General features: G+C 38.3%; 1 protein-coding gene across 23 annotated transcripts in view; it reads right to left on the bottom strand.

The window, feature by feature from the left end:
* The window catches only part of TCF12 (transcription factor 12), a 273,293-nt gene that overhangs the window by 72,002 nt on the left and 176,805 nt on the right, over positions 1–24,486 (bottom strand). For all 23 annotated transcript variants that reach the window (XM_067555900.1, XM_067555916.1, XM_067555903.1 and 20 more), the window contains one exon: positions 22,354–22,418. In XM_067555900.1, coding sequence (XP_067412001.1) covers positions 22,354–22,418 — 65 coding nt within the window. The remainder of the gene's footprint in view (positions 1–22,353; positions 22,419–24,486) is intronic.

The raw sequence follows: 24,486 nt of genomic DNA, 5'->3' as shown, positions 1-24,486 counted from the left end.
GGTTCCTGGGGCCGGGTGGGTGAATAGGAACTCAAACCCCTCGGCTGGAATATAGTAGTTTTTCTCAGCCCTTAGAGGTAGGGGCGACCAAGGCAGGGGTTTGCCACAGGGTCTTAGCAATTTTAACGACCCTGTCATGTATGGGAAGGGCAACCCTTGCTGGGGCATCTGCTCCCAGCACATTGAAGAGGGTATCCTCTTCCTCCTCTAATTCATTAATCTCCAGGTTTAGGTTAGAGGCCACCCTTTTGAGCAGCTCCTGATGCGCCCTGAAGTCTCTCAGCAGCACCATGTGGTCCCTGGAGGCTGCCTCGTCTGGGAAGGAGGAGGAGGACTGCCAAGGCGCAGCCTGCGGCTGGTACCCCCTCTGACTACAGGGCCCCGTAGAGGGTCCCTCCCCTGGGTCCGATTCCTCATCCGAGGAATGGTCCCAACGCCCCTTTTCCAATGCGGGGGGCACAGACTGAACACCTGCCGACAGTACTGACTGTGGCCCTGGCCCCATCTGGATGCCCCATGGGCCCCAACAAGGCCATTGCTGCTGCCACTGCCCCTGTGGCCAGCAGGGGGCTGGTTGCTGTACCGGCAGAGGTGCATCATGAGGGCGTCGGCTGTCCCTCCGGGAATCCCAATTTTTCCGGGACCCCAAGCTGCTAGAGCGGTGCTGCCGAACCCTTTTCCAATCCTTGGTGTCATTCTATGTCAGAGACCGCCCTCTTGATGCTGCCGACAAGGATGATGCCAAGGATCGTCTTCGTCTCTTCGACCGGTGCTGGCGAGTCGATGCGCGCTCCCAAGAGCTCAATGCTGATGACCGGTGTCTCGGCCCCAACGACTTTCGTTGCCCCTTGCTCAGGGACCGGGAGCGGTGCCACCGGGAGCTTCTTGGTACCGGGTCCGACACCGGTGACCTGCTGTTTGAGGCGACCTGTTCCTGCGCCATGAGCTCCCCGATGCTGAGCTCCAGGACGGCGAACGGGTGCTGCACCACCTCTTCGGTGCTGGAGCTGTCCCCGCATCAAACAGCGTACCCTAAATGGTGCCACCTTCTGCGTGCCACCTCCAGCATCGGGGACTGGCCTCAGTGCCAAGGGGAAGATCTGCTCGACGAGGCAACCTTGGAGCTGCTGCTAGGGGAGCGTTCTTACTCTACCCCGAATGGCCATCTGGCGGGAGACTCTTCCACCCCAGCTGGGGGTCTCCACCGCCCTTCAGGAGGGACGCATTGCGGGCTTGCCCAGGGACACCGGCCCTCTCTCCCTCTGGAGGGGGGGGCGGGGAGGCGTGGGCAAGGCCATCAAGGCTCTTGCCACCTGGAACACCTCCAGTGTTGACGGCACCAGCAAAGGCAGTACTCCACTCCCTTGAGTCATGATAGGCTCTGTGCCCGGAGATGTGGGCCCCGGAGAGGACTCAATGGGCCGTGGCTCGTGCATCTCCCCGCTCAACCCAGCCCTTTCCGGTGGCGCAGGGGAGCGTCCATGCACTGTGTACTGCTGCTGCTTTTTATTGTGCGCCGAAGACGTTCCTCGGTGCCGGGTCGAAGTCTATGCCAGAGGTGCACTCTGCACCGAGGATACACTCAGTGCCGAGGTGAAGCCGGTTGACTTGGAGGCCGGTCAGAGCACTGCCTTCCTAAGCAGGGCTTTCAACCCGATAGCTCTGTCCTTTTGAGTCCTAGGTTTGAAAGTCCTGCAGATTTTGCACTTCTCCTTTCTATGCTCTTCCCCCAAACACCTAAGGCAGCGTTCATGGGGGTCACTGAGCAGGAAAGCCTTCCTGCAGGAGACGCACGGCTTAAACCCAGGTTACCCGGGCATGGCCCAGCCACCCTAAGCCCTTCGGGGCTTCTAATCGATCTCTCTAAACTAACACTATTTAACAGTGCTTAACAACTACTTAACTATATTAGGTAATAACAACACAGTTCAACAAAGGGGAATGGTACTTGCGAAGAGCAAGAGTCATTCCAGTAACCATCATGGGCGGAAAGAAGGAACTGAGGGGTTGTAGGGTCGGCAGTGCCTAATATACCGCGGCATGTGCTCGGGACTCCAGGGGGCCCCAGAGCCGATCCTATGGGGTCTGCTAAGGGGAAAAAAGTTCCGGGAACCATTCACAGTGGCGTGCACTCACCTATATTGGAATGGACATGAGCAATCACTTGAAGGATAACTTTTTCTATGTCATACTAACAAATCCACTCTGTCACTCAGACCTGAAACCTGTGTGTGTTCTCTTCAACTCTGCCCTCTCACTAGTCCACAGATTCAGGTCCCACATCCAAATCTTGCTACCTCTTCCTCTTAAAATTTCCAAGGTTTGTCCTTTTCTTTCTGTTTAAGTTGTTGATACTATCATCCACATCTTCATCTTTTCTGTCTTGACTTCTGCAACCTCTGAAAGGCTGCCAGTTACCCAAGATTACTGATAGGCACTCAAAGGAGCTAGTTCCTCAGCCCCTCTCTATTTGCTGTGCATCGCTCTAGTGCTGAAAAGCAGTCAGAATTAACTGTGGTGTGTGGATTTCATAGTGTAAGGGATAACAACTCCATGTGGTTTTGTGCTGATACAAAGCTTGATACCAGACCACCTTTGCAACCCCTTGCCCTCAGCTGCTGGGTACCATCTTCTTTGCTTCTTTATGATGAATGAATAAATAAAGCCTGAAAGTTTTACTTTAAAAATAAAAAGGGACAAGGGGAGACAAGGCTGTGGCTTTTTTTAACCTTATTAACTTCAGGAACTGCAAGTCTGATTTTCCCTGTTTTTGTTGGAGGGTGCAGAGATGTTAAACATTTATTACATATCTTCTCTTCCAGCAGTTTACAGGGCATTTGAGTTAAGTAAGTATTAACAAAAAGCAAGCAAGCAAGCAAGCAAGCAAGCAAGCAAACAACAAAAAACCCCAAAAAGTTTTAAAGCAGCCTGAATTAAAATAGCTTCCCCACTCAATCAGATTTCACATTCTTCATATCTATGATGACATAATCCTACTAGTTCTCTACTCTGTCTAGAGACTCTTCCGAGAAAAGCAAGGTAGACAAGGCCTGAATTACTCATTCAAAACACATACATGATTTTTTTTTCTTATAATAATTTTAAGGCTGTCTTTACACATAATAAAGCAGCAAAAAGGGAATGAAGCAATTTAATTTCTCTTTTCAGGTCATCTTCAAAAACCTGTCAATTTTGCCTTTGCTAAATACATACATATACCTCATTGTTCTGCAGTGCTACTGAGTTATCAAAGCTGCTAGGCATGACTACCATAGAGGGAACTTAGTTTGGGTATGCAAGTTAGCGCTTCCCACCTAAAATCATTTAAAGGAACAGATGAAAACCAGTCAGTGATAAGTAGTGTGCCTATTCCAAGGTTGCTCAAAGGGCTGCAGAATTTACCTCCAGTGCAGGAATATGTGGCTTTGGAAGAAACTATCCTCCTATTTTGCAAAAACCTCTGAGTTTGCCAGATAAAGCAGGGGAAAGATTCCAGTCAGTATTTAACCGTCTCAAGGGCAGGGAACAAGAAAATGTCAGTCATAAGAGCATGCAGTGTTTTTGTAGCCTTGTCGGTCCCAGGATATTAGAGAGACAAGGTGGGTGAGGTAATACATTTTATTGGACCAACTTCTGAGAGAGACAAGCTTTTGATCTACACAGAGCTTTTCCTCAGGTCTGGGAAACTATGTGTAGGTCGAAAGCTTGTCTCTCTCACCAACAGCAGTTGGTCCAGTAAAAGATATTACCTCACCCATCTTGTCTGTCATAAGAGCAGTCAGACGGAGATGGGAGCATTTCAGCAACTGACATTGGGTAATGACACTAACTTACATGACATCTTTTGGGACCCTAGCTAAAAGGGGAATCCCAAAAGGTCATCTCCTTCACAAGGCAACAGGAGATGCTGCTGGAAATTGTCCATATGGACATTCTCTACCCATACAGTGAGAAGTGGATGCTTAGTTTCAGACACCTTAGGAGAAAACACGTGAAGGAACAAAACAATGAGAACGGAAATTCTCTTTTCCACTTATTCACTTTTGCCAAGTTATTCCCCAAAGACAGATGCCTATATCCCTCCCAACTGTCAGTCTCCATTCATGAAAGCTACAACCCTCAATCTTTCTAGCTGTCAAACACACCAAGCCCTCCCTGCCACCTTTGCTTACCTCCTAAGTTTTACTATAACCTGATTATTTCTGGAGGGACATGAAATAAATGTTGAGGCATTCCACTCTTCATTATTTCAGTATTATAATACAACTAAAAGAATCCCCTCTTTTGGTTTGTTATTGCATTTATTTTACACTGAAGCAGAAATGTTAGGCAGTGGCTCCAGTACTGACATGCTACAATACCTAGGAGTCTAGCCACAGAGTTTAGAGCTAATCTGACACAACAATCAATGGAATAATCACAGGACTTGCACCTAGCAAGTCTCAGAATATATAGCATATTGTGTACAAATCTAATAGCAGCCCAGGTTAATTTGTAAATCTATGCTATAGACTAGAGTTATTCTCCCAACTACATTCTTCTGATGTTACTGCAACTGAGTGAGGCATACTAAGCACAACTGGTTAAACTATAGTTTTTTCTCTGTCTGCCACAGTAAAATAAAAATAGACGTCATTAGCTCATCTTATTGACTTTTCTGCCTGTCTGAACCAATTGAGAAGCAATATTGACTATGACTGATCCTGTCCTAAGGGCATCTCATGAAGAAAGGAATACATAAATACTACTGAGGATACAGTGACTAGTAAAGAAGCTTTGTATTATCAGTATTACGTTCCTCTGGGCTAACTGCTTCAGGTCTCTTCACAGGCATTAGTTCACTGAGATGATACATATCTTAGTTCTTAACGTTCTTAATACAGAATGTTCAAGTCCGCAGTCAGCTAGAACCTCATCTGCTAAACATGTATCCAATTACTAAGAAATAATCAATGGCTAGTTATCCTCCTGAAACACTGGCTAACACTGCCTGGATCGGTGTCATCACAGATAAACATCATTGTTCAGTATCTGCCTTTCTGAATTACACACTCAAAAAATTACCAATCTTGTAAGTAAACAAGACAATTAATGTAAAAGAATTTTTCTAATGGTTTGTAGTAGATATTAACCAGAAAAAAGAAAAGGTTTTTATTTCAGTCAAGCAAGTGACAGAACAACCCTAATACCAAAGAGACAAATGACTGGTTATGGAGGCAGGGAGAATACGCTCAGCTGCACTGCTTTTCTGCATCCACCCTTCAATCTAATCCAGGAAACAGCTTTGATGATGGCCTCATTGGAATCAATGTGACCTGCCCCAAGAGGTAAAGGTGCTACAGCGCTCACCAGCTGGTGGAAAAGCATTCTAGGGGAAAGGTTGACTTGGCAAAATATGCTGCAGAAGAATGAAATAAAGAATCACTACCTCTTCAACACACAGCAATGAATAATAAAATAAATAAATTAAAAACGACACACACGTATGTGTATTTTGTCTATTTTCATAATACAAATAGGTTTGTTTTGTATAACAACTCTTACATGTACCAAAATATATATTTAGTTAGCTTCAACTCGCATATTAACTGAAGCCAATTAACTATATTCCTAATTAAAAACTTGATGATTTTGTGAGCAGTAAATATTTTGTTTGTTTGCTTTTTGAAGTGAGGTATTCAGCATATATTTTCAAATGGTTTTAAAACTGGATTCTTCCACACGTTTTGGGAACGGGAGTAGGAAAAAAATATCCCTACTATTTTTTAAAAGATCATTCTTTCTTACTTCTATAGACCTCCAAAATTCTGTTGACACAATCTGATTGTGACGTAGCATTCTGCTTTCCATAAGCTCTGAGGATGGTTTTCAGCAGAGTGCAAATAAATAATTCTAACACTCCAGTGAACAGTTCTTCAACTTTTCATAGCATAATTTATGAAAAAGAAAATCTGGTTTAACAAGTGTTTTAAATTTCTCTGCACTATATTCTCTGAAGGCTCTCAAAGATTTCGGTTATACCTAGACCAGGAAATCAGGTAATGCTTAAAAATGTGTTAGCTAACATTTTTTAACTAGCACTTTTTTTAACTAGCACATCTTTTAATGTTAGTGTAAAAATGTGTTCGCTTGTTGCCTACGACTGAAGGCTCTCCTCTATGGCTCACCATGACCATATACATTTTTGAGGGTACCATCCTGTTTGTCTCAGTGTTAAAAAACATTTTAGTTTAAATACATTAGCTAATCATGTTTCATTGGATGCCCTTTGATTAGCTCTTTGTTCTTGGAACAGGGGAGATGTAGAGTGGTGATTTTATTTGGGAACACCAACCCTCTTCCCAGAAACCCTTCTGCACATAGCAGATTTATCTGAGGTCGTAGCTCATCCACCTTTATCACCATTTGTGGAATATTTTTCCCTTCTTTGTTGGGTCCACTGTTGGCCTTAGCTCATAACACCCTTAGCAGGAGCCCTTATCAGATACTACTGGTCAGAAACAACCAGAAACAAGGCTTGCATTGGCAGGGGTGACCACACCCTGAAGTAGCGCAGCAAATACTGCTGCCCTACCACTATCAATGAAACCTGGTCCACTCTTTAGGCCAAACTCCATACTGCCTATGATGTCCATGATTGACTTGAGAAAATCCACCAGGTTTGCCACCTGGAATATACTAATCGAAAACAAAGCTGGGTGCCATCTTTTGGTAGTCCCAGAGATGGAAAAACATGATGTTGAAATTGCTAGAATAACCAAGGTGAAACTCAAGAATACTTGTCAACAATTTGTGGAGAACACAAATCTACTGTACTCTGGAGGAACTAGGCATATAAACAGGGTGGCATTCATCCTCTGGCCACCTTTTAATAAAACACTCACAATATGGCACATTGTTTCTGATGGACTGCTATACGCCAGGTTGAGGCATTGCCATGGGAAGCGGTCCATCATTATAGCCTATGCTCCCATCGAGGAAGCACCATATGATAGTAATGATGAATTCTATCAGCAGCTAGCAAAGTGATACAATCTGTTCCACTGCATGATGAACTTGTTATACTCAGAGATATGAACACCACTTAAAGTTGCATCAGAAATGGCTTCAAAACTATTCTTGAGCCATTTTGCTCTGGAACAATAAATGACAACTCTGAGATTACTCTCCTTTTGCACTTTTCACAACATTACTATCACTGGCAGTTGGTTTAGGTGCTTTGAATCTATCAAGACACCTGGATATCCAATGATGGCCAGACAAGGAAGGAGCTAAACCATGTATTGGCCAGAATCATAATATATTAAAGTTTTATGAGGTTTACCAAGGTGCAGAAGCCCTGCCAAATACCAACCATCATCTCCGTGTTGCTAAAATGTTGCTAAACTTACTCGTTGATTTTAACATAAGACTGAGCCTGTTATGACACATAATGCATAACATCTGTGAAAATCCAGCACAAGTACTCTGTCACAGAATAAAACAAATCTGAAGTACTTGGTGCTTTCTTTGGTGATGTAGAATTTGCCTGGAGAGCCATAAACACAAGCATCTGAGAAGGCTCCATAGATGCCATCCTGGACTAAAATGCTACAAGTGATGTAACCTGGCCTCAGTCCTGTTCAGCTGTGCAATGGATTGGTTTCTTGAATACATATATGCTAATATCAGTATAACTGTCGATTCAACTTCTCTACTGACCTGGATTATGCGGATGTCATTGACCTCTTTGGTCAGGACACAAACAATCTCAAAGATGCACTAGAGAGCTTTCAGCATGATGCAGCCCTGGGGCTGAGCGTTTCTCAGGCAGACACAAAAATCCACAACGTTAGCACAAAAATTGTGATACAAGACATCTGTGCTTCTGGACAAACTGTAGAAGTAGTGGATGACTTCATCTATCTAGGCAGTAAAATGTTATCAAATATGCACAGCCAACCAGATATATCCTAAGGAAAACTGGTTTAGCAGCCTCAGCCATGAAGGACCTGCAATCAAAAGAAGGTGAAACTATATAGAAAAAGTACAGATTTATTGAACATGCCTACTTACAAATCAATGATATGGATCTGAAACATGGATGTTGCTTAAACAAAACATCAGCAGGCTGGAAATATTTCCATATGTGTTGCAAGCAGCCATGACTGGGTATAAAACGGTTTGACTATCCGTATTAGGCATGTATAATTGAGAACTGGCTTCAAGAGTCATCACTGGCCACCGCCAGCTGGCCCTTTTTGATCATGTTGCCCACCTCAGAGACAAAGTCTCTGGACATCAAACTCTGAAGATCTTACTTGAGAACAGGAGATCGTTTGGCCTGGTAATGGACTGGTGGCACTCGTGCAGTTGCCCGCTATTAATGTACTTAAATCAAATCAGTAATAACCCCGTGGAGATCTTAGACTCCTGGAACAAAACCATATAGTGTGGTCATGGACATTTGGCATTATGTACCTCACTACCTAATCATATTGATTTTATTGTTGTGTTTTTAGCTAATGTTATTAAGCACAATCTAAGTTTCTAGTCTTGGCTACACAAAGCAAAATTATGCCCCAGGTACAATTGCACAAGCTCACTCTACTTACTAGCCGACTACCAAGGGGTGCGTGGGTGAAAAGGAGGCCAGAATTTATCCTGTTATAAATATTTCATTATGGCAAAGCCATTGCAATGCCATAGTTAAGACTGTAATCTGTTTTTCACATGAAATGGGACTTTAAACTTTAATACAAAAAAAAAAAAAAAGAGAATATGACTGAAATTTTCAGCATGTAATCCACAACATCTTGAATTTTTTCAGGAGTTTTAAGAAAGTTACCTAAATAGTCTCTGAAATCTAATCAATTAAAATTCCTCCTCCCCAAATAGTTCACATTTTGAGTCTCTTTTTTCAGGCCCTTCTAGTTGAAAAATTAAACACTAGAAAGTCAAAAAAAGTACTAAGAATTAGGTGAGTACTTTTGGGGTTATGTACTTATTTTGTTAATTAACAAAAAGAAAATGAATGTGTTAATGATGTCTTAACTGAATCCTTATGTGCCTTGGTTAGCTGATGAAGAACAAGATTAACAGAGAGATCAGGACCCATTAAGAAGTAAGAGCTGCTGGTACAGCAACCACTTTCCTAACATGAATGAATGGTTTCCAGAAGCATGCAGAACAGATAGTAAAGTGGAGAACTTTGATATGTTTATGTTGCTGGGAGTGGGGGAAATCTTCACTGGGGCAGAGTTAAGTTTTTGATGTCTTGTCTATCCCTAGCCACAAGATATTTGTTTTTGGGTGCAGGAAGCGAAGGCACATGCTGTTAGATGCCTTGAGTTTTCATTTTATTACTTGGGGGGTTGTGTGTTAAGTATGCAACCTTAACTCACACACATCTTAGTATTTTTGTGTATAATTTAATAAAATGTGGTGATAAAGAGGACAGTCAAGCTCCACTAAACTGGCAGTCCTGTTGAGAGAGACAAGGTGGGTGAGGTAGTATCTTTTATTAGACAATTTCTGTTGGTGAGAGAGACAAGCTTTCGAGCTTGAGTCACATGCCATTCATCACAGTCAAGTCAAAATAAATAACTAAGAAATGTAATGTTGTATTTTTAACTCTATTCAATTTTCTGATTTTTGACAAATGTACAAAAACAGACCACAATAAGCTCTGAATTTGGAAAACACTGATTTTTGTGAAATTATATTGTGATGTAAATTCATTTTAAATTTAAATTCTAGGGATATGTTCGCAATTATCAGCATGTTGTTAAAGAATCCTATCCTGAGAATCTCATTAGATAGTAATGTGAAATACAGTTGTTTCCATTTTGAGAACAAAGGGACCTTGAATGAGTAATCAATAGCAACTGGCAGAAAATGAGACATTAATTATGATCCTCTAGTGTTTTGTCTCAGACAAGGTTTCATTAAATATATTGTGCTAACCTGTACAGTTTCAAACCATTACCAATACATTTGACCATATATATTTATGGGAGGTGGATGGGAACATCTCAAAAGAAAAAAAAAATTGTTACATGAAGTCTTGAACACTTTTTTTTTGCTCAATTTGAAATAAAAGCATGGATTGCAAAACAGTCATTTTTTTAAAAAATGCTCAAATCTTATAATCTCAGTGTAGTCTCTTGAAAATTTAATTATCATCCTCTATACCTAAGTGTCATGCAGGTTTGAGAAGATAATGACAGTCATCCATCAATTGCACCCTGCCAGTGTAATCAGGCTAATCTAGCTCACTGGAGTAAAGAACAGCTACCTAGGGTACTAAATACTAAAGTGCTGCAACATCATAAACAAAATAACAGATATTTAGTTTTACTATTCTCCTTAATTAACATTAACACTGAGAAATACTGAGATCTCAACATATTCCTCCCTCCTCTCTTTATACTAAAGCTTTTTTCAGTACTACATCAGCTGTCTACTCAATATGTAAACCCAAGCAGAACCTGCTATTGTGGATATTTCTATTCCAAAGAAAAGGGGAGGTTTGGGAGGGGGGGGGGGGGCGAGAAGAGCGGGGGGGAAATATCACAGTAAGTAGCTTTTAGAAGAGTCCAAATCAAAAGACAGTTTTTTGGGGGGAAATAAATATGGGAAGGGAGGCATAATGTTTTTGTGTTTATTCTGCATTTAAATTACTTGAAAGCATCCAATCAATAGTTATTTTTAAATGAATACCTCCCTGTCTCCAGTGTGATGGTTGGTTTCCCGCACTGGTACCCTAAGTGGTAAGACTGCAAATGCTGTTATAGGCTTCTAGAAGCAGAACCCTGCTGATGTTGGTGTCCGATCCCTGAGGTTTTGCTGGCTCAGCTTGTCTTGTGCTCATCCCCCAGGGTGAGGTATTTTTGCCTTGCATACTGAATTCTGGGAATTCATTACTAAATACTGTGATTACAGTTCCCCCTCCCATTACATCTTTTTGCTACATTATGAAAGGAATAATTTGCGCTTTTTCCTTTGCATGATTATACAAAGAAAGCAGCTTTATATGGAACTGAGAAGTGTCAGGAGAGGAGCAGCTAAAGGGGTATTCATCCTACTTTTAAATTTTTGGGTAACCTGCTTTTCTTTATGATTACGAGATGTGGGCATGAGAAGCTGACTTTTTAATTATTATATAGCTTTTCTGCCAGCTGAGTTTTAGTATTTTAAAACTCAAGAGTATAAATATACCAATATAGTATCTCAAGCTCTACTTTTGCATCAATTTACAACCTCTGTATCTTTAGCACAGTCATATTTAAAAATGCAAGACCCACTGCACTATATCTTGTGTTGACCCACTGCACTATGTCAGTGTGTTTTTAGAATTGAGGTGCTGCTGCTTCTCCCCAACACTGACTAAGAGGAAGATTCCTCACTTCTTCCAAATGTTGACTCATACTGGTTTCAAAGTAATAATGTGTCAAATCCTAGTAGGAGTGGATTCTAACACCCTCACTTGTACAGAACTGATTTTTTTGTTTTGTTTTGTTTTTTTAAAGAAATGGGGATGAGGGGAGGAAAAGAAAAAAGTTTGCACTATTTTGATGTACTTTTCTGAGCACAGTGACTTCCAAATACGTATGTCTTTCATGTTTCAGAAGCAGGACATTAAAAATAATCACAGCTCGTATCAATATATGAAATCCTAAATTTAAAAAGTTTCCTGTTAGAAAACTGTAAAGATGACTTAGCTAAAGCTACAACCCAACACACCATGTGAACTCTAACTATGAATTATTGGATTTTTGTGCAGCTCGGATCTACACTGAAATGATGTATTAAATTAAGACTTTTGATATCTGTAGATAAAGCTATTATGAAAAGTTTAGTTGTTACTGTGCACACAGGACAAACTAACTTTAGAAAAATACATAAAAATCCTTTTTTACAAGTTGAAAATGGGTCAGTATAATGGCTATATTAATTTACAAGTTACAATGATATCTTCCTGTTCTCTGCTAGGTTTCCTCAGTATATGATGAAATAAGGACCCACACACATGCACACACCACAGAGGTTTTGCCACAAGCCCGTATAATCCATTATTAATGTAACAAAGGATGTCTAATGGTACAATGAAATTATTTCAGCAGAAATTCATTTGATTAGTAGACCAAATAACTGTTGGCCTTTTAACATCTAAGCATGTATGCTTTCACTTGTAAAGCTGTACATATCACTGAATAACCAACTATTCTAAAGGGTTTTGATATCAGGTGCAGTGCTCCAGCAGGCTGTTTGGCTATTCAGGGTTAAACATGAGACAAAAGGTGAAAAGCCCAATACTGAAATGATTTGCATTCCAGGTGCTAATATACAGGTGACAGTCAGATTCCCAAGTACAAACATTATCCCAGTCTAGAATATCATGATAAAATGTCTATCATCCTTCCCCCTCCTAGGCTACAACCCATACTCTTTTCTTGAATGATCTTCTGTGATGGTTTTACAAACATGTATGATGTGTTGGATGACTTGGTTTCCCTACTGGTATTATCAGAGTACCCAATTAGTTGTTTCCATTCAGCCTTTTTCAGGATACTTATTTGGAGCTGCTCTCTCCTAACTCAGTCGAGTTGACATTTTATAAGAAATGGGCTTCCTACACAAACTTTATCCTGTAGCAGTAGGCACCAGAATGGACTATTTGCAATCTTTGAAAAGTCTCAAAGAATAGCAAAACAGCCAATTGCACCTCAAAGAAATATGGATGGATTGGGGGTGCCTTCCCTTAGCCGGATTTATTTTTTGGGTGTGGGAGGCAGCTAGATGGGGGATTAAGCAGGGTAGAAAAGCTAGAGGCAAGGTAGTGGAAGAATCCTTCAGTAAATTCCAGGGGAAGGGACCTCCAGGTCATGATGCTGATCTTCCTGATCCCAGCTGGCAACCAAGTGAAAGGGAAACAAACAACTGGGGTCAGCCTAAGATGCACAAACTAGAAGTTCTGGGATGAGCTGTGTAAGGCTTGTGAAATGGCACTGATATTCACACTATTTGGCAAGACAAGGTTATGTTCTGCTCTCCCTATTAAACTTACCAGCAGGCAGGGCTCCTTACTTCCTTTTACAGCCCTCTGTAACCTCTCTATAACATCAAGCATACATTTGTTTTATGGAATATTCATAACCAATCTCCAACTAAGCACAGCCATGAATTCAAAGATGACAATATTGCATTCAGAAAAGCTTTCAAATGCTTCAACCCCATCTAAAGAAAAGGTGATAAAATAAATGAGTTATTTTTTTTCTCCCTCTTTCCTCAGGACAGTCAATGTGATTCCTTATAGAAGTGCTCCCCTTTTATAAATAGTAGCCCTCCTTCCACTATGCCTAATTTGTAACACCTGCTACCCATTCCTCTCAGGGATGTCTTCCCTGATTAACTTCAGGTGGTCACCTCTTGCTTCAGAAAAGCGTTGCCTCTGAGCAAGTACATCTTTACTTTCTTAAATGGTTATGCCTATGAGCAGGCTCTTTATCTCAGCTGAAAAACAAGAGCCATTTTTGTGCAATTGGCAAAAGAATTCTCTAATAAGTCACAATCAAGAGAAGATTAACAGCGTGCATAATATAAAGCAAAATAAAACTTGGTTTGCAGATTAAGAGGGGCCTAAAATACATAAACTTTTATTAAGGAGTATCATCTTGCAGAATCCAGAATCACTGCTTCACTTCATGTTGTGTTAGCCTTCCCTTTATAAAACCCATTTTTCGGGGATTTACAGCATAGCTGTAAAACTTTGCTTTGGACTGGCACCTGATACAAAAGAGAAGATTTGAAGGCAAAAGTTTACAAAACAAAATTAGTTTGTCAGCTTTTGAAGAGATATTAGTGATTATTTAAAACACATGCACAATGTACAAATCTTTGGGTTCTTTGGTGGTTTTTTTTTTTTTTTTTTTTACTTTTGCTACTCAAAATTGGCTTGAATTTAAACAGACATTGTGATCTCAATCAAATTCCAAGTGCCATATAAAACACAAAACATTGTAACTAGCACCAATTGTAGTGTTAGCAAAATCACCAATGAAGGAAACATGGAACATTAGCAATCCTCTCAACCTTTAGAATAGGTCCATCTAAAGCAGGTTAAAACATACTGTTGAAACAAGGATGGGTAGGGAAACTGACCACACTGCTGATTATTGAATTCCTGCCCTGTGGATAAAAAACTTCAGTGTCCAATGCTGTTATAGATTAGTATCTTTCACTGAATTCACTTTGAAAAATTGAAATAAAAAAGTCTGGAGATAAAGATAGGCTTTTACACACATATTCTATTTTTTAAAAATTGTCTGTGTATAAAGGGTGTGCATACCTATACATTTGCAGTATGTATATTATACTTTATCTCATATTTCTCAAGTTTATTTATTGTGTATCTAGATTTAGATTCTACTGAACAGAACCCATTTTGATATTGGGGGTTTTAGTATTGAGATTTATTCAAGAAATTAGAGACTTAGGTCATTCCATCTAACAGACTTATGAATGTGCTGAGTTTTGCCTCTTCATGTCTTCCTTGTATTCCAACTAATGCCCCTTTGTACCACCTCACATAATTCCTCCCCCTTCCTGTTATAACAGTCTAGCATGCTTAAAGGGTGTAATATCACCACTTAAATTAATCCCTTAGACAATCTATACATATTTAGCATTTTCCCCCCATTAACTTAATCTTAAAATATATATACATATATATATACATATACATACACACACACACATATATATATATATATATATACATACACACATATATATATATAAACTCGCCTGTTAACTTAATTAATCCAACTCCAATGAGAGGTGTCAATCCACACCAGCATTTAGATCAGTGTAACCTATGTCGTTCACGAAAGTGGCTTGGTCACACCTGACATAGCCTACAACAATTTTTTCCAGAAGTTCACATACAACCTTAGAGAAGACAATTATATCTGAGCAATAAAATTGTCCATAAGCACATTTTAAACAGAACTGTGTTGCTGATTTTCTTTTCTCCTATCATTCAGGTCATTTTAAGTTTCACCTTTGCTGCTGGTCAACATGGCAAAAATTAAATCAAACCAGATGTCCACAATCATCTGCATATCTCTTCCACCTTTTCTGCTTCTCATGTTTCTTGCACTTAAAGTACATGTGTTTCTGGTGTTTTCCCAAACACATGATCTTGCATTTTCCATTTATGCAGGTAAACCTCATTGACTTCTCTGGCTATATTTCTAACATCTGTGTTCTTACCTCCCAATTTTCTTATCTCTGAATTTCATTAATGTGCTGGTTACTCTTCCTTCTAGCCCTTTAAAAAAATATTAACACTAGACTCAATAAACCACTGGAAAACCCCACTAAAAACTCTCAGTTTGAAACAGTGTTTCTTGTTTCTCATTGTTCTCTTGTTTCTCAATTTTTCAATAGTTTTTAGTTTTGTTACAATGTATATATCCAAGCCAGCCTGAATTAGCTTGAGGATAAGATGTCATGAGACACTATATATCTAATGTTTTACTAAAATCTTTATATTGTCTGCATTCTGTTCCTCTACTAATTTTGTATTTCTATGAAAAAACAATAGTTTTTATTGCAGGTTTTCTTTGAACTTATGTTGTTTATTGCTCATAGTTCTGTTATCCTCTAGATGATTATTCCTCCAGCCCAACACTGGTCTGTCCACACATCGTCATCCCCCGTTTTGTCTGATTTTTCAAAAATAAATTGTCAGTGTTTCAGAAAACTATTTAGATAATTTCTTTAATAAACAAAAAATGTCAAGATAAGTAATCCAAGTAACATCATTCCAAATTTTCCAAGTATTCCCTTAGCAATTCTTCGTGAATAGTTATTTTCACGAAGTATTGATTATTAGAGCTGAGTGAATAATTGATTTTTCAGTTTGGTGACAAAACCACAAAAACCAAAACATTTCTGTTTTAGGTCAAACTAAATGTTTTGTTCTACTCAAAATACTTTTGTTTCATTTTGTTTTCCTTTCTTGCTTTTTAAATAAATCTATCTCAATTTCTAAACAAAATGTCATTTTGAAATGAAGTGAAAATGTTTTATTTCAAAAATATCAAAATGAAATGTTTTGACTTTTTAAAAAGTTTTCCTTTTTTTTTTTTTTTTTAATCCAAAACTATTCACCAGATTTGACCCAAATTTACAAATTGTTTTGGTCAATCCCAAACTGTATTTTTCAGTGAACAAACTATAAACTTATCATAGGAGTTACAAAACTGAATTGGGGGAAGAGATGTAGAAACTGTGTCCCTTTGAGGAAGCTACATTCTCAGATCTTCTCCCAAGGCTATTATTTCCTGGCTTCTTTCTCTCAGTCTTATTTTCCTTTCTACCGAGACAGAAGATTGGGGGTGCTCTCACCTTCTGGAGTGTGTGTACATACCGATTTTTCTCCCCCTCATACTGCAAAATATAAAGGAGTTCCCACAACATTTGAACAAAATTGAGTAGAGTGCTTCCAAGATCTGCACTCTCTGCGCTCTGCTAAAAAACCCTACTGAAGTTTTGAAAGAGGCAAAATATTGACTACACAAAGTAATCTGCTTTTGCAATCAAATCTTGGTTGCTGCTGCCAAAGTGATTAAACTGACAAATTGCCCAAGAATTAACACAAAAAGCATCTTTAACTTCTATTTTCTTATACTCTCTTTACTCAAAAGTAACCTTATTAAAAGCTGTGGCACAAAAGTTTTTATGGCACTTTTAATAACATGAAGGTCAATGCAACTTACAAATATCTGCATTTTACTTTCAATGCTCTGCTCAGAGTTTTAGACAATGAGGCAACATTAAATTCTGAAGTGAATTATGCTGCACAGGTTAGCATAGAGGTCATCAATTTCCTATACAGCAAAGAGGAAAAATCTGAGTGAATCAGTTCCAATAGCTAGTGCTTATGTTCTATTTTCTATTTAATTATAATATCTTCCAGCCTGAATGAACCGTGAGCTTACACTCCAACCATCTCATGACTGGGATCCAGATGAGGAGGATGTTTGCATATTAAAAAGTAGCAAGGAGGATGATCCACCTGGTCAATCTGAGTTTTACAGAAAATGAAAAGCTAGCTAAATTCTCCTTCAAGGGACAAGCTAAATAAGTGCTATATTTAAAGTGATTTTATGAACTATAAAACATATTACAAGGTAGCACTCAGACCACTGTGTCTGCATTTAGCATTCCCTTGTAGTGTGCATTCTATCCCTGTTAAACAAAAAAACTCCCAAACCCCAGATAGTAATATTTACACCATAGGAATAAATTGAATGCGAGAAAGAATAACAACTGTGTAAAAATCTACCTTAAACATATTTGCTTGAGATAAAATTCCCATAAGTAACACTAACTATGCTATTAATGTGCATAAAATGTTACTGACATATTGCAAAACTCAGGCTAATTTAATAATGCCTGATGTGCCTTACATCATGTTCAAATGATGTAATAATATGCTGCTAAATGAGTCACCTCACATTAGCTTCATGGCAATAGCATAACTGATGGGCCATTAAAGATAAACTGGTGTAGCATATTACTGGAAACACTGTTATTTTTGCTATTGATTTTTTCTTCTATTTTTATTGATCCAAAACATAGAGCTTCTGGAACAAACATTGTTATTAGCTATAGGCAAAACACTTATAAAATACTAACAGCCACAAATAAATTAAAAATCCATCTAGCATTACAGCATAAAATCTTTTACAATATTTTACACTGCGTAAAATGTAATTAGTCCATCACAGCATGTAGCTGCTTCCACATCATATTTTTCAACAATCATGTTCATAGATTTATATGGCTATCATCAATTTCATTCTCTTTGTGTATTTTATAAGAATTAGAATGTCTTATCTATATCGGTACATACAACCTATAGAATTATTAAGTATATCAAAACAACTGAGCTGTTCACAAACATATTACATTTTAAATTGAGTTATTGCTGATTTCATCTTCATCTCTTGTCTACCATTTATTATACTTCAAGTTTTTTTAAGTCTATTTTCTTGAACCTTGGTAATAATTCAAAGTCTAGATAGCATTCAATACAGTATAAAATGAATATACTTCTACACTTCAGAAAATCCATCACTATGTTCTGTTTTTCATTCATGATTTTCTGGATTTACTAAAGTAGAACCTTTAACATATGATTTTTCTATATGTGCAAAACGTTACCGTATAAATAAAAATTAATCCAACTACAGCTGGGATCTTTAACATACAATTACATTGTTTATGACCTCCACATTTACCTAAGGTGCATTTTAAAGTTAATGAAGACTTGATTGCTTATTATAATTACCCAAAATCTGAATGGTTAAATATGTGCACTGACCTCCAGATACTTTTTTGACAATGGTTAAAATCCAGCCACGCATTCACAATTCAAAATGCAAAATGTAGTCTCTGCTCATTTCACTGATCAAACATGTAGTTTTCAGTCTAACCGCATATAAACTTGATGAAAAAAGCCACTTTCCCTTATTATCAGAATTCATTTAAAAATAAAGCACTGTTTAAGGTTTACAGAGAAACAATTAAAAACTTAATTGATAGTGTGATTCTACATAGAAAAATATAAACACAAACCAAATTTAAAGAGACCCCAAATATGGTGTTTTTGTAAAGTGGCTTAGCGTAGCATTTTATTCTATTAATAGATCACAATTTCTGGAATTCTTCTAAAAAACAATGACAATCATTGGCTGGTTTGGTTAAGGCTCAATTTAACCATCTTACTAGTATCTAATTGAGGTGTATATTAAATTTTCAAAGGAGAGAAGCTGTAGGAGAGAGGAAGGTGCAGGACATATCAGGATCCAGAGGGAGAGAGGAAACATGCATTGAAGCCAAAAGGAAGGAAGCAGACTAAACCAGGACACTACACACTTGGACAAACCAATTTGCTATGGGGTTAAATGCCAGAAGTCACACACAGAACTTGTTTGTCTTGGGGAAATTGTTTTTGTGATAAAATTGGAAAACTGTAGTTGACTGCATCAAAATTGAGGAAAAAAGCCTACAGGGCATTGTTAAGTACTGGCGATCTTCACACAACACGAGATAAAAATGAAGGGCCTAATACTGCAAACATTTATATAGGAAAATAACTTTACACTTGAGTTGTGCCACTGAGATGAAACAACAGCTCACATGAAAATGTTACGTACAAGTGTTTTTGCAGTATTGGGCTACAAAAACAGAGTGATTGGCCCCAAAAGCCTAATACTGAGAGAGGCAGCAGAAAAGCATCTTAAAAACTTTTAGCAAAAAGTAATCTTGAAAGCTCAAGTTCCCTATCAAGTAATTTCATATATTTATAATTATTTCTTAATAGTTCTCTATTGCTTTCAACATTCAGCATATACATTTTACTGTATTAAAAATTTTACGAAGATAAATTAAACATGCCATTGAAGATTTAGAGTAAAATTTTCAAAAGCACCTAAGTGACATAGGCACTTAAGAGCTTAAGTTCCACTGACTTTCAATAAGACTTAGGAACCAAAATGCCCAAGTCTGTTTTGCAAATGGAACTTTAAGGCACTCCTGAAAATTTTAACTATATTTAAAACAGTACTAAAAGTTTTACACATTTCATATTACTATTTCTGCTGGAAAATTCTCATTCAGATCCCAGTTCAACTAATAACTCAAATAAAAATCCCATTACATTTACACATCACTTTCACCAGTTATCGCTGTAACCACAATCTTGAGTTAGAAACACGTGTCTGCAGAGATCCATGTCACACTGCAATGCTTTACAAAAGCTTCACCATCGCATCTAAATCAGCAAGCTGATCAATTCCAACATTAGAGATATTGTATAATGCATCTTGCAGAGAAGTTCAAGTCAAAGCACAAGCTCTTGACTGTCACACTGGAAATAATTAAATCAACAGATTTTACAGTATTTTACAGAATCCCTGTAAACATTAGGAAGTCTCATATTTATAAAAGAAAAACAAAACAAAACCTTAAAAAAGACAACTGGGATCAAAACAAAAACAGAGAAATCTAATCTACTAAAAACTATTTCCCTTTTTTATTTACAACTTTTAAAAGAGGACAGAGGGAGATAAAGAGAATGGAAAATCCTAAAATAATCTTTTAACAAAACAAAATAAAAAGATTAGAATAAAGAAGATTTTGGCTTTGAAATAGTTTAATCTACAGAAATAAAAATAAAATGGAGAACTGGAGTCACTAAGAAGTGGATATACAGAACCAATTTCCTTGAAGCGAAACTACAAGCAAAGTTAACCTCATCCCACTGCAGAACAAAACAGAGTTTTATATATTTTTATTATATACCTGTTCTGCAATACAAAAAATTAGCACAAATGAAAGTAATAAAGAAATTAGCCTACTTCCAAAATAATATCAACCTTAAATTATAAATATTTAAATATTATGCATATTGACTTGTCTGAACAACACTAATAACGTTAATACAAACTACCACTGTCTAGACTAGCAATAATCTAAACTAGCAAACCCATAACTTGCATTTAAAGATGTATATGCAGCTTTTTGGGAGACTGAATATTAATGAGAGCTTTGCAGAACAGATACAAATGGATCTTTGTTTGCAACATCTGTGTTGCAGAGAAGAGAAGGAGTAGAGGAATCAAGATGACCCTTACTTAATAGGAGAAGCAGTGCTACAATCAGTATTGCCACATGGTGTTGCCTTTTCATGCCTTACAAACTACTATTTAAAGACTTGGACAAGTGTCAAACCCAAGAGCTAAGTTTTTCCACAGTCAGACATTCCTGAAAACACTAGTTCAAATTGACGAGAATGTTCATTGAAAATAAGAATATATTTTTCCCACTGAAAACAAATAATCACAAATGAATTTCTCTCCTAACACTAAAAATGGAATAAACTAGTTATTTATGTCTTTGGCACAACATTTGGTTTTCACCATGAATTCACAAGTACTGGCAAGGTGTAGTTTAGAAAATGTAAACATTTGCAGATCACATTACTTTTCAGAAAAGGATTAACTAACACAATTTGTTTTGTAAATTGTTCTGGCTATGAGCTACACCTGGAAAAAAAAAACCCTTCTATCTAAAATGAACATATTGAAACTCTTAAATGGAAATATGCTTGCAGCAAACAAGTTACTTTAAACATCATTAAAACCAATTATAATAAGAAATAACACAGGATTAAGTTGGTGAATTTTAAATAAAAACATTAGAAATCTGAGGATATTAACTTCCTTAAGGAATATTAACATTAAACAGAAGAAATAAGAGAGTTTGCTAATGCAGTGTATTACATACACTACCAACATTTTACCTATAGAAAACTGAATTCAAATTATACCTTGGGTCCCAGGTGAAAATTAATCTGGTGAACTCAATGAGTGCATGTTCCACTCCCACTGACAATTTGGCCTCACTAGTGGTCTGCTCAATAAAAAACAAGGCTGATATTTACAGAGTACTTCCGTTTCTGGGTTCACACCTTGAAACACCTTAAAGGTTCCCATTTTTCTGGTGGTGAATGATCAGCATTTTCTGAAATCTGACGTTGGGGATCCCACAAACAGCAGCACCCAAATATCACTAGTCACTTTTGAAAAACTTGGTCCAAGACTAGAAAACCTGAGTAATTACAGGTCAGGATGAAAGCACATTGGCAGAAGAGTACACAAAGGCAGAGGGGGAAAAAAAACACCAGAAGGCTCAAGGGATTTGTAGATATAGGGTCTTTGTCCTGCAGGTTATTATTCAAATCCAGCCTATGTCAGTAGTTATTGGAAATTGATGGTTTGGTGGCCTATAGGAAATAAATTGGGTTTCCTTAGTCTAATTCCAATGAACAATCACACCAGCTGGCAAGAAGGCCAAGAATTGGAATGACTCAGTCCAAGATGATCCCATCTAGGAAAGGGTGAAGCGTATTGGGGAAGCAAGTTGCCAAACATACATAGCACTCATAGTACATGAGTTAAATTCTTTTGTTATATAAAGGACTCGAGTCTCCAGAACTGTGGAATCACTTCCCCTTTCACAAGCACAAAACTCACCACACACAAAAGGTTTGTGAGGTGGTAGTTGGACTGCTCTAGCTCTCACAAAGCCAAATTCAAGCCAGTGCTATTAGACTTTTACATTCAAAAACACTAAACTAATTCTACAATTGAAGAGTAAAATAAAAAAGTTTTCCTCTCTTTTTTCCACTTTTTCAGCCTTAGCTAAGAATTATTATTAGCCTGCAATGTTTAAGTGTATTCAACTAATTAATGAATGAAGATAATTCAACTTCCTTTCAATGATCATCACACTTACTTGACAACTTGGTAATCCTGGATCTCTGCCATACAGTGGAAACGGACCTCTATCTGATGTTTTTCCTACAAGGGAAAAGAAAAAAAGTTCTAAAATAAACTCATTTTTGAAATGGCTAGTGATTTTACATGAAAAATATCTGTCAGCACAACACTAAAGCAAAACCTGAAGCCCCCGTGCTATCTACAAAAAGCAAATTGCCAGTTAAAAGTAGGCTTATGGTCCTATACTTTTTTATATAGTTAACTGTCACCCTTTATTCTACCAGCATTCCATAATACAAATCAGATATATTTTTTACATTGTTATAGCCATCAAGCTATTATAAGCAAAATGAACATTTCTAATACTGGCAGTACTATTTGGAAAAGTGATATCAGAAAGACGTAGCATAGTAAATTGATGCCATGCAGTAAGCTGACATATAAAAGTGGATGTCCAGACTGTGGTTACCTAAGAATCTGGAATATAGAATTGAAGAGGTAAAATATTTGGACTCTGGTGTTAACATGACAACTGCACCCCATGCTGGTTGAGTCACAATACAAAAAACAGTCCACAATCTTAGGCAGTCTCCCCTGACAACGGCAAATTTTTCTGCTTTCAGATCGATTTTTCCAGTTCGATTGAGTGGCAGTGAAGACAGGTTAAATTGATCCAGAAGTTGATTTAATAAAACCACCTCCCCAAAATGCATAGTGCTGTGTCACCGGGTACGCATTTATTGTGGGCACAGTGCAGTGGGGACGGCGTGCTAAACAGAAATTATGAAGTCAACAGGAGTTACACAAGCTACTCTGCATAGCTTGTGTAACTCCTGTCAGCTGCTGCCAAATTTCACCAGCAGTGTAGACCAGACCTGAGAAGAGTTACATCCTACTCTCCCAAATAGAGAGAAGGTGCCTTAACAGCAGATGAAAACAGTAGAAACAATGGGAAAATCAAAGACAGAGTGCTGGCAGCAGAATAATAATCATAAATGAAATTCTGAAGACCCTAACCCCCCACTCCTGCACAATTCCAAGGCATAAAATGAAGCCTATATTCAGATGCCCAGAGAAGAGAGAACAAGCGCATGCTGGGGTGCACACACAAAAAAATCAAGTTCATGAAATACAGAAACTAAAACTAAGTAATTCACAACAGATTACTGTATTTTCATGTAACTTGTTGCCACCTTTAATAAAGGGTAGTTTGAGATGTCTCAAATAATCAATCATTTGGTGGGGAGAATCAATGGAGCTACTAGGGTATATTGACATTTGAAACAAATGCCACCACACAATCAACTAAAAGGAATGCACGCGATGGCACACATACTTTCACTGGTATTCTGTAGTACAGCAACGAGTTCCAAGTTTAACCAGAACACTCAGTGGCTTTCAAGAAACCAGCATTTGATGGTTCACTGCAACTCTGGTTTAGTTTTCAATGAAGCAAAAATTCAGAGCTATTTAGGACACTTTTCCCCCTTGAGAACCACAATGCAGGCAATAACTTATTTTGCTAACATATTGAAATTTAACAGAAATACTGCAGTTTTTAAACTATGATTGATTTAATGAACCCTGGAAACTCACATATGCCCAGATACTCATCCCTTAAAACTATCATCTCAGGAGAAACTCTAACCATACAAAAAGTTCAACTAAACCTACCCAAAGGCAACAAACCAGACTTTCCCCCTTAGCCATACTCTTGTGTGGCTGTGTCCCTTGCTTGCAGGCACCACACATAGAGCTGTGCTCATCATGCAGAACAGCTGCTCTCTTATGTTGCTGGTTGGGGATGGAGGTTATGAGATGTGGCAAGGTACTACAGGGCTCCATCCTTACTCTGGCCCATTAGGCATACATGTATTAAGTGTTCTTGTAGCACGTATAGGGCACTTTTTACTGTGTCTCATCGGCAACAAACCTGTGGTTTTCTTTATTGGCTATTTGCGCAGAGCTGGGACAGAATATACACTGGGAGAACACTCACGCAGCCAATACCTGATGACCGTTCTCAGCCCACGAGCCACTTGCAACCCATGTGACATTCTCAGAGCCATACAGATAGTATATATATTGCATGGATGTGGCCACATAACCCATAGAGAGCTGCATATGTGGTCCACAATGGTAAATAGAT

This window comes from Emydura macquarii, unplaced genomic scaffold (genome assembly GCF_026122565.2).
Source record: "Emydura macquarii macquarii isolate MOO-44397 ecotype Brisbane River unplaced genomic scaffold, CSIRO-AGI_Emac_v2 contig_1644, whole genome shotgun sequence".
Classification (NCBI taxonomy): Eukaryota; Metazoa; Chordata; order Testudines; family Chelidae; genus Emydura; species Emydura macquarii.
This window is presented reverse-complemented; position numbering and strand designations above follow the sequence as displayed.